Source organism: Littorina saxatilis, linkage group LG9, assembly GCF_037325665.1.
Source record: "Littorina saxatilis isolate snail1 linkage group LG9, US_GU_Lsax_2.0, whole genome shotgun sequence".
Classification (NCBI taxonomy): Eukaryota; Metazoa; Mollusca; class Gastropoda; order Littorinimorpha; family Littorinidae; genus Littorina; species Littorina saxatilis.
In genome coordinates, this window is record NC_090253.1 from 59,959,741 (window position 1) to 59,971,418 (window position 11,678).

An 11,678-nucleotide genomic window follows, 5' to 3' on the forward strand; every position below is an offset into this window, starting at 1 on the left:
GCTGATGAGGTTCTTGTTTACTGCATGTACAAATTTGTTGCTGAAAGGACACTTGGCACAAACAAGTTCATACAATTCTTCACTGAAAGCTCAGAGCAACTTTCATATGGGTACCGGTACCCGAGGGTGTTGTAGTTTACGTTAATGTATTACATTTTTAAGCAGGACTGTCCATGATATTTTTGATAGCAAACATGTCTTCATGTGAATTACAAGCAATAAAGATGAAGCATGATGCGTTTTGAAGTTTGATATGGGCCTTGTGGTTCTGAAAGTGTAATTTCATGTGTTGTCTGTGAAAAAGCTGATGTTCATTAAACAGTCAGTATTTCAAGTGCAGAAAATGTTTCACTCCTAGTCCTAGAGTCCAACAAGATTAGCTTCCATATAAATGCTGCTCCGGAAACAAGAGTGAAAACTCATCTCTCTCACACACACACAATCAAAAGTTACTCACTCTTTCGCCATCTGACTGCAAAACACAGAAACACAATTTATATTTTCTGACAATATTTAATCTCACAACTTTTTTCAAGACAGAAGTACACTATCTTTCGCATCTGTCGGTTAAAATCATAAAAAAATAATCAGGAGTTTGGGGCAGGGATGCAGGGGATGACGGGGACTGCAACCTAACAAAGTTCTGTGCAAAACCCCACAACAGTTAGTACCACAATAAGACATTTCAGAGTTGGGTACATCAATAACTGACATTTCAGAGTTGGGTACATCAATAACTGACATTTCAGAGACCAATGAGGACATGGAAACATGGGACCGGCACACGGCAACAGATCATCGACAGAAGACAAGCACAATGTCTGCAATACTACTTCCCGTTGCTTTGGATATAAGTAATGCAAGTCTTGGAATCAAAAGGGTTTGTATTTCAGTAGATCCTCCCTAAACATACACTTCTTGACCCGCCTTTTGCTTTTATCACTTAGCAGCTTCATAAAGAGACAATTCACAATCTTTTGTTTGTTTGTTTATTTGTTGCTTAACGTCCAGCCGACTACGCAGAGCCATATCAGGACGAGGAAGGGGGGGATGAAGGGGGCCACTTGTCAAGCGATTCCTGTTTACAAATGCACTAACCCATTACTTGATTCACAATCTTTTGCTTTTATCACTTAGCAGCTGCATAAAGAGACAATTCACAATCTTTTGCTTTTATCACTTATCAGCAGCTGCATAAAGAGACAATTCACAATCTTTTGCTTTTATCACTTATCAGCAGCTGCATAAAGAGACAATTCACAATCTTTTGCTTTTATCACTTAGCAGCTGCATAAAGAGACAATTCACAATCTTTTGCTTTTATCACTTATCAGCAGCTGCATAAAGAGACAATTCAGAATCAGATTTATTGTGATCTTGTGTTTTTGCTGCAAATAAACGAACATTGGCTTGCACATAAAAAAGAAATAAACAAAACGGGTAGATTTATCTTCCCCAGATCCCAGCTTCTTACCCAACAGCTGTGAGGTAGACAGAGTCGATTCATGCTGCTATACTGTCACTATCCAAATCATGCTGCTATACTGTCACTATCCAAATCATGCTGCTATACTGTCACTATCCAAATCATGCTGCTATACTGTCACTATCCAAATCATCATGGGTTACTTCTCTGGCTAGCACAGACTGCAGTGTTGGCCAACTCATCAGAACTGCACCCCACCCTCAGGAAATGAAAGTCAGCATGCGTGCCGTAAACTTGAGAACACAATTGAGGTGAAAACATCAGCAGCAGCATCTTGACAACACTATGACAAATCTTCCCACCTCTCTCTCTCATGTACATGTTCCCCGTAATGTCTGACAAGTAAAACCTCTACAATCATTCCTAGCGTAGCTACGACAAACAGTGTAAAATCAATACGCTATGCTCAACAGCAGTCACAAGTTACTAAGAAATATCTAATGGTACCTCAGTAACTTGGCATTCTCAACATGACTGTAAAATGTGCATCCTAGTGGCACAAAACAAACTTTACAATTACACTGTAGAGCACCCACAACAAAACGTACTGTCCTAGAAGGCTGTTAGCAAGTGGTCTCAACGTGAGAGAAATATTGGCCAAGATACAAATCCCAGGGTCCAGACTGGACAAGAACACACTGTGTTGCTCGAGTTGGACTGGCTCGCGTCTTGTCATCTGACCACACTGCACTCTCTCATGTCACTGTTTCAGTTCACAGGTAAGCAACCATAACAAAACTACCTGTGTCAGACACCACGGCTAACAATACAAAACTACCTGTGTCAGACACCCCGGCTAACAATACAAAACTACTCAACACAAAACCTTCCTCTTTCCCGTATGTTGCCCGTATGTTGCCTGTATGTTGCCTGTATGTTGCCTGTATGCGTAGCGGACTAGTTGATAAATCATTTGGTGCGCAGAAAAACAGAATTATACAATGGTGACTGAGAAATACTTTAAACACTTGGAAGAGCGTTTCCAGGTACAAACATTAAACTTAAATCATATGCAGTAAACATAACCAGTGATATTAATGCCAATTTCTGTAAACCTCCGACCTCCCTAAAATTATTCCAACTTAATCAAAAAAAAGGCATAAACGTCAATTGTTTTTCTTTGCACTCTTTCTCTGTGAAGCTTCTACAAAAAGGCATATAAACGTCATTTGTTTTTCTCAGCTCTCTTTCTCCGTGAAGCTTCTATAAAAAGGCATAAACGTCATTTGTTTTTCTCAGCTCTCTTTCTCCGTGAAGCTTCTATAAAAAGGCATAAACGTCAATTGTTTTCTTTGCTCTCTTTCTTCATGAACCTTTCCTCGGGAAATATGTGAAGCACAAATGCACTGAACCATTCTCATGTATGAACACTTGCATGGAAAACACTGAGGGCAGCAGGAAAAACCCTCACAGCTAAGATCTTAGCACAGACCACAAAGGTACAAATAAATAGCAAGACTGGAACATACTGAACTGTTACTTGTCTCATCATCTATTCCACAGCAGCACACACTCACACAGGACATAAAACATCCACCAGGGTCAGGCTACACACTCACACAGGACATAAAACATCCACCAGGGTCAGGCTACACACTCACACAGGACATAAAACATCCACCAGGGTCAGGCTACACACGCTTGGTCACTGCCTCAATGTTTGCTTCGCACCTAGTCAAATAAAATAAATCCTCTTAACCTATATTTTCCCTATTCAGGGATCCCACTTAAGAAAAGCAATAACTTGAATAAGCCCTAAAAATTTGAGGGGTGCGGACATTAAAAAATAAATCCATTCAAACTGATGCTCATCCGAGCACACAAGTTTCTCATTTTTACATTTCTCCAAAATCCGCAAAAAAAGTAATCCAAATAAGTTTTAAAAAAAAGTAGGTTGCTAATCAGTAGCTCATTTTCCTAGTGGCAGTAATGTCTTTACTTCAAAACATTTTATCTTGAACAAATATTTCAGTAATAACAAAACTACTTCTTTTCTAAACATAATTCCATAACTACTTGTTTTTAAACCATGACTAGATGTTTATCTTGGAGCAAAGCACAAGACAAAGACCAAGCACACCTGACAAACGCTAGGACTCACAAAGGCCAGCTCTCACACACACACACCCAACTGACACCTTGTCTTCAAACAACCAACACACTTTCTACATTCCATCATTCAAACAGCACCGTTCTTTATCCATCCCCACTCTTACTCTTCACACACACACACACCCAACTCACACCATGTCTTCAAACAACCAACACACTTTCTACATTCCATTCAAACAGCACCGTTCTTCATCCATCCCCACTCTTACTCTTCACACACCCACCTCACACCATGTCTTCAACCAATCAACACACTTTCTACATTCCATCATTCAAACAGCACCGTTCTTCATCCATCCCCACTCTTACTCTTCACACACCCACCTCACACCATGTCTTCAACCAATCAACACACTTTCTACATTCCATCATTCAAACAGCACCGTTCTTCATCCATCCCCACTCTTACTCTTCACACACCCACCTCACACCATGTCTTCAACCAATCAACACACTTTCTACATTCCATCATTCAAACAGCACCGTTCTTCATCCATCCCCACTCTTACTCTTCACACACCCACCTCACACCATGTCTTCAACCAATCAACACACTTTCTACATTCCATCATTCAAACAGCACCGTTCTTCATCCATCCCCACTCTTACTCTTCACACACCCACCTCACACCATGTCTTCAACCAATCAACACACTTTCTACATTCCATCATTCAAACAGCACCGTTCTTTATCCATCCCCACTCTTACTCTTCACACCCACAAACATACAAGTATCTTCAGTCTTTCCCCTCCCCCTTTTCTGTGTCTTTCTTGTCGGATTCCGTGGCCTGGGGAACTGAGTCCCCCCCTGCTGACTCCTTCACAGAAAGGTCGCCCAGCTTGTCCGCCAGTTTATCCTCCGACTCTGTGACCTTTTCTTCCGTCTTGGCATCACCGTTCGGCTTCGGTGCCTCTCCGTTAGCTGGCTCATCTGGAAAAATAGAGTGAAAAATGGAAACCATGGAAGCCCAATTCCTTTTATATCCGAGTACAGACTAGACTTGGGTAAAAGTGTGTGTGTCTGGGGGATGATTATGTTGCTCCCATAAACCAAAACACCTTGCATGCTTGGATGAAGGTGGATGGTAGCTTCCTTTCAAACTGAATGCACCTGTCGATGCTTACCTGGCTTCTTTGAATCCACTTTGGCTTGACACTCTTCAAAAATTGTCTTGAACTTCTGAGCATCTGAAACAGAAGTGCACTGTGCTATGAGAATGAAGACTTCTACAGGTATAAGCACTTTGAAAAAGGTGGATGGTTCCTTTGTGGTTGACGATATGGGTAAGGCAGAAACCTTAAATGAGTATTTTTCTAGCGTTTTTACACGCGAGGACGTGTCAGACATCCCGACTATGACGGAAGGCTGCTATTCAGATGGGGCATCCTTATCTGAGATGAGAGTGACACCCTTAGCAGTTAAAAAGAAACTGAAAGAGTTGGATGAAAATAAAGCCCAAGGGCCTGATCTAATCCCATCAAAGGTACTTAAGGAGTTGTGTGATGAACTATCTATCCCATTATGCTTGCTGTTCAACAAATCTTTGGAATCTGGAAATATACCAGGTGATTGGAAAACAGCGGAGGTAACCGCTATTTTCAAAAAGGGTACTAAGTCAGAACCAGGTAACTACAGACCAGTAAGCTTAACCTGTGTAACATGCAAGGTATTGGAGTCTCTTGTTCGGGATTCTATAGTGTCTTATCTCACAGACAATAATTTATATGCTGACTGTCAGCATGGTTTTAGAAAAAGACGTTCTTGTGTCACTCAACTCATAGAGGTCATGGAAGACCTCACAAAATTTGTTGATGAAGGTGAAGCCATAGATATTATTTACTGTGACTTTAAGAAGGCTTTCGATACTGTGCCGCATGAGAGATTACTCCTAAAGCTTGCTTCGTATGGGCTTAGTTCCAGCGTCCTTTCCTGGATTCGGTCATTCCTGAGTGGCCGGTCCCAGAGGGTACGAGTTGGACAGGCAACGTCGAACCAAGCAGCAGTTCTCAGCGGAATTCCACAGGGCAGCGTTTTGGGGCCGGTTCTATTTACAGTGTTTATAAATGACTTACCAGATGTGGTTAGTGGTATAGTGAAGATATTTGCGGATGATACAAAGCTGTACAATAAAGCAACAAACAGTTCAGTCATGCAAAAAGACATACACTTACTTCAGGATTGGACAAATAAATGGAAATTATTTTTTAATGTTTCAAAGTGCAATGTTCTGCATTCTGGTAAAAAGAATCCCAAATATGACTACGTGATGACTGTCAATGATGCTATTGAAAACATAAATGAATGTGATGAGGAAAAGGACATCGGTGTTGTTTTCGACAGCAATTTGTCATTCGACCCGCATATTCGAGGAGTTGTGTCAAAAGCTAATCAGAGGATTGGCATTATCAAACGAACGTTCTCATTTCTTGACAAGGACACCTTCTTAAAGCTATACAAAGCCTTTGTGAGACCACTGGTGGAATATGCAAATGTGGTGTGGAGCCCATTCCTCAAGAGAGTCTCAGACAATTGAGAGGGTGCAGCGTCGAGCAACTAAAATACTAAAGGAGTGCCGGGATAAGTCTTACGCGGACAGACTCCAATACTTAGACCTCCACTCTCTGAAGGGAAGGAGGACAAGGGGTGACCTAATACAAACATATAGAATTATAAATGGGGTGGATGATATTGACATGCACAAAATATTCACATTCAAGCAGACAGACAACACCAGAAACAGCCAGGGAAAAATCTTTGTTCAACACTGTAAGACTAACAAGCGCAAGTTTTCGTTTTCTCATAGAGTTGCTAACAATTGGAATGCACTACCCGCTAACATAAAATTCGCACCCACAGTAGACGCCTTCAAAAACTTCTTGGACAATTCTCCAAAATTTCTTAACCTTTTTTACGACTTTGATTGAAAGCATTGAAAGAATAGGGATTTAGGCATGCAAAGTATCTGACAAAGAAGGGGCACCAATAAGGCCTCGCGTCCTTCGGCAAACAAATATAGCCGCCCCTATATACTACTACTACATGAACACCCAATGAATGCATGAAAGGCAAATCTAAACAAACATGAAAAACTAAAACACTTCACCACCTATCACAATGTAACCCCTAACGCCCAGTCTACCACGAAGGGTTATATCAGGGCGGTGCTGCTTTGACGTTTAACGTGCACCACACAGAAGACAGAAGTCGCAGCACAGGCTTCATGTCTCACACAGTCACATTATTCTGACACCGGACCAACCAGTCCTAGCACTAAACCCATAATGCCAGACGCCAGGCGGAGCAGCCACTAGATTGCCAATTTTCAAGTCTTAGGTATGACCCGGCCGGGGTTCGAACCCACAAGCTCCCGCTCACTGGGCGGACGCCTTACCACTAGGCCACCGTGATGCGGTCTCTTCACTATCTGAATCTCGCACTCTTATTTTCTTTTTCATGTTTCACTTTAATCACAAGTTGCCACGCAGACGCTGGACGAACTAAGTCTAAGAACAAAGACTCAATGCTGAGAACACGCGCGCTTCCGGTAAATCGGAAAACGTCTTTTCAGCGCAACGGCCAACTAATTGGTCAAAACATTTTAAAACAGAAAAAAAACGAAAAAAACATCGGAATTTCAGAATTTTTATTACAAATTCGTAGCACCGTATTCTGCATACACATATAAAAATCGGAGAAATTACGGAGAAACCGTAGATGTGCACAGGTCTGCTCTAGTCTTTTACTCACTTTCAGCATTAGCAAAGCGAATGGCCAGCAGCTCATCTTTGGCTTCTTCATCGGCAAAGTCTGCTAACGTCGACCACACCCAGGCACGGTCGCTGTTACAGTTGGGCTTCAGCTGCATGCTGGGAGTGACTGCACAACAGTTATAAAACATTACATCAACAAACTGTGAAAGCCATTTATATTGCTCACAAACTCGTAAAAAGATCACAGAACTGCAGCTGACCAGAACACGTCACCTGGTAAACCTTGACAATAACGAAAACTTTTCCAAGGGAATATTTTCTCACATCAAATTTGTGTTAGCTTGCATGTTTCTTTTATCAAAGGACACTGCTTATCTTTAAAAGGAAGGCAAGACACAACCAATAACTATCCCCACTAAATCATGCAAATGCATGGCCAGCTCTTAACCAATCCTCTCTTAGGACCTACACACTGACAATTTCATACCATATTTCTCCTTTCACTATGTCATAAGTATACCAACACAAAGTAGATAGATCAAAAGCTAATCAGAGATAATCTGCAAAACCCACAACTATATCCTGTCTTTGTTAGGCTGTACCAATAAAAACAGTGACTGTAAAGAATCAAAACCAGGCCCAGCCTCAACATGTCCAACACCTCATTAAAACGCCGGACAATTTGTAAACTCCAGCCCACACCTCGCCCCTCCTTAACCATGACACGTCTAACACATCAAGGCACTGACTGTAGTGGTTAACCATGACACGTCTAACACATCAAGGCACTGACTGTAGTGGTTAACCATGACACGTCTAACACATCAAGGCACTGACTGTAGTGGTTAACCATGACACGTCTAACACATCAAGGCACTGACTGTAGTGGTTAACCATGACACGTCTAACACATCAAGGCACTGACTGTAGTGGTTAACCATGACACGTCTAACACATCAAGGCACTGACTGTAGTGGTTAACCATGACACGTCTAACACATCAAGGCACTGACTGTAGTGGTTGGCACAGATTTTGAGGGTCTTGTCTCGCCTCATCAGGATTCGGATCATCTTGGACTTCTTGTGTTCCAGAATCTTCACCTCCCCCGTGCCGCGTTCCTTCCACTCGGCTGGCTCGGCTTCATTGTCGAAACGAAACAACTTGGCTCGCCTGGCAGACAGAGACACGCTCAGTGAACATCATGGCAAGAGTTGGCAAAATGAACACTTATTGAGTTAACTGTAGACCGGACAAATGAAGTATCAAGCAGTATGAAGTATCAAGCAGTATGAAGTATCAAGCAGTATGAAGTATCAAGCAGTATGAAGTATCAAGCAGTATGAATGACCCGCTGCTCATTTCACGTTTAATATTGTGAACAAGTTTCTGGTGAAATACTAAAACCATCCGGTTAACATGATTCCTGGTTTAGCATTTGATATACATGCTCTACTCAGTATGTAACATAACCCTTTTCAGCATGTTCATTATTGTTACTAAATCCAAAAACAAAGAGACTGCCAACGTTCCAAAATTCAGAATAAAAAAAAACAAGAAAGGTAATTTGTCTTTTATTTGTCTGTCTCTCTGCCATGTTCTACTTACCTTTCGGACACTCTTTCCACGCTGACGTCATTCCTTTTAAGTTACGTCATTCATTTCGCCATATAATCATTCATTCGCTTGCGGTTTACCAGCCAGCGGCTGAAAACTCAGCCAAGCTAAGTTCTTGTTACTTATTGTTAATGTTAGTCTGTGCACTTAGTCCCTTCATTGCCCACCCCGTACTAGGTACATGGTCATTTTCGGTTTGTCGTGCGCCCATAACCGTACCTAGTACGGGGGATTTGCATCAGCAACATTTCAGGACATTTCTGAAAACTAAATGGGAGGTAACCACTGTCCAAGTACTTGTAGGGGTTCTAAACACAGTTATTTCCCATTGACCGTTCGGATAAGTTAGTACCACGTGGTGAAAACTTTGTTAGAAGTGTAGAACCGAGAATCCTTCCACAATGGCGGCTGAAAGTCAGACCTCAACTCGTAGACCCGTTTTCAAGCAATACAGTGTTCTGGAAGCTCTACACAAGAAGTGATTTATGGATTACCACACAGAAGAATATTTTTATGGGCTGTAATGTGAGTACCTGATGTTTGACACCAGTTTTAGCAGTGTTTTGTGTGGTTTTACGTGCTGCAATGTGTGTCCGGAAACTAATTTTTGACAAAAATGGTCATTATATCAATTTTTACTATAACAATCACAAACAAAGTCCAATGATCATGTCATCCTATAATAACCAAGGGTATAAAATAAGCAAAACACATGCCAAAGATCTAAGAGATATCTCAATAAATGATCGAGCAGTGAACAGATTAGTGAACCTACCGAAGAAAGCAAAATTTTGCCCTGGCACACAGCAATACCAAAATGCTGTTATACTGTGGTAGTGAAGGGGTTAAAAAACCGTTGGGTTGACATATTCAGTGCTTCATTTTGCCGGGGCGCCCGCGCCATTCACGCGTCATTTTTCAAAATGACGCACGGCAAAGCCGTGCTATGCGCCCGTCGGGCGCACATTTAAAAACAATTTTTTTCCCCATTTACGTTGCCGATTTCTCCACGCTAGCGATCGGGGGTCGCCGACTTGAGATTAAACAAGTGAGTCACTGAATCACAAGTGTGTCAGTGAATTTGATTCATTGGCTTTGCAGAGAGGAACCAATCAGAAAGCGTCTTTCATTTCTGCTTGTGTTTCAAAAACTGAGCATGACGTCACGTTGATCTAACGAACAATTTCGCTATGCCGCCTCCTCCTGTGAAGAAGCTGAAGGCAAAGCTAACTGGAATCAGTGGACTTGTACAGACCAAACTCACTTTCAAGCTTCCTGTAGCTGTCAGTAAGTCTGACGAAGGTAGATATTTTCTGTTTTTACTGAACCCGTGGGAGAAGGGGAAAATGGGCGAGGGTGTGCAGTGCACATGGGTTTGACATCACATCTTTTCTGTTTGTCTTCCGATTTTGGAGACAAATTCTCCGACTTCTGAGATTACTCAAATTTACTGTTGCTGCTGTTTGGAGCGACTCTCTCAGTCTCTTATACACCCCCCCCCCCCCCCCATAACATTTTTTGTTGTTGTTGTTGGTTGCTGCTCGATTATCTCCCGTATGGCGGCTTTCAGTTTTATTCACCCCTCATTTTCAGTGGTCAGGGGTCATTTGACCCCTCATGCTCTAAAACAAAATGAAGCACTGTATTCGTGATTGTAACGCATTGTTTTGTCAATAACAAACGTTCCAACAAAATAACTTTGTTTTTTGATTCATTATTGTTACTCACTTACTGTTTGCTCAAAAATCAAACAGAGCCTAGACTAAGATTTTATCAATTTTTTTTAAATCAGACAAAACATCAGTAAATGAGAAAACTAAAGGTGCGTGCAGTTTCAGATTGAAAACGACAAACATCACATTAAATCAGTCCGCCCGTCGTTTTAATTCATCATCAAATGCATACAATTACAAAAATACCCACTTCCTCGTTTTCTGTCTTACAACTTACAGTGTGAGCAAAACATGTTCATCCTCCTCCAAAGTTTTGATTTCTACAGGCTTCAGCTGCACCACTGGCTCAAAATGGATCTCTGGAGACTCCGGGACTTCCTCCTGAAAACAAAATACATTGAACTGTAAGTGTAACATCATCAAACTATGGTGCCTATCTCTGTCTGTGCCTCCATATATTGGACATGACCATAAACAATCGAATAAAATCGCTGCCGACAATACTTGCTATCAAAACATTAGCATCTCTCAGTTTCACTGAAAAAGTTAAAACAAGATCTGAGAAAGAGTAAAAGTTAAAACATCTCTACACTATCCAGTCTCATTCGCATGTAAAGTGATGTATTGATGTAACTGTAAGCTAAAGAACTCCAAATACTATTAGCCTGTGCCCAACATAGACTGCATTATTGTTGTTACGAAAGTTCCAGTAAAAGTGTCGTTTGCCAGAAACCAACAAAAACTCGGCCGTTTCTTTCTCTCCTGCAATCGTTGGAACAAAAGAACTGACAACGAGAGTGCGTCTGCTAGCGCCCTTGGAAACCGCTTTAAACAGCACATTCTAACACTGTCAATAAAAAATATACTCTCCATCTATTTCATGTAACATCAAATACATCATTCATAAGCAATTCACCTTCTCATCTGCCATGACTTCGACGATGTTTTCAGATCGGTGTCACAGACAACGTTCCCGCTGAATTTTTCTCTCAATCACTACCGATACTATGACCATTTCCGGTAATGAAAATAATACTTTTATTTTTGAAAGTACGAGAAATATTAACCTATATTAAAATA

The 11,678-nt window shown here is 41.4% G+C and overlaps 1 protein-coding gene across 2 annotated transcripts; it reads right to left on the reverse strand.

Annotated features, from left to right (window-relative positions):
* Positions 1-493: 493 nt before the first annotated feature.
* Positions 494-11,612, reverse strand: LOC138976658 (ran-specific GTPase-activating protein-like). 2 transcript variants are annotated; one of them, XR_011459108.1, is made up of 7 exons: positions 11,515-11,612; positions 10,876-10,979; positions 8,324-8,481; positions 7,348-7,476; positions 4,725-4,787; positions 2,301-4,530; positions 494-2,264 (listed from the first exon to the last, which is right to left on the reverse strand). XR_011459108.1 is itself a non-coding variant. In XM_070349530.1 (6 exons), exons 1-6 carry the CDS (start codon positions 11,527-11,529, stop codon positions 4,337-4,339), a joined length of 663 nt encoding a protein of 220 aa, XP_070205631.1. In that variant the 5' UTR covers positions 11,530-11,612; the 3' UTR covers positions 494-4,336. The 2 variants fall into 2 exon arrangements, 1 of the variants encoding a protein (XP_070205631.1); XM_070349530.1 differs by having other exon boundaries at positions 494-4,530.
* Positions 11,613-11,678: the final 66 nt, after the last annotated feature.

Coding starts and splice junctions, on each gene's coding strand:
- LOC138976658 (XM_070349530.1), bottom strand. Junction 8,482..10,875: donor GAACATGTTTTGCTCACACT/GTAAGTTGTAAG, acceptor TCTGTCTGCCAG/GCGAGCCAAGTTGTTTCGTT. Junction 7,477..8,323: donor AATCTGTGCCAACCACTACA/GTCAGTGCCTTG, acceptor ACTGTTGTGCAG/TCACTCCCAGCATGCAGCTG.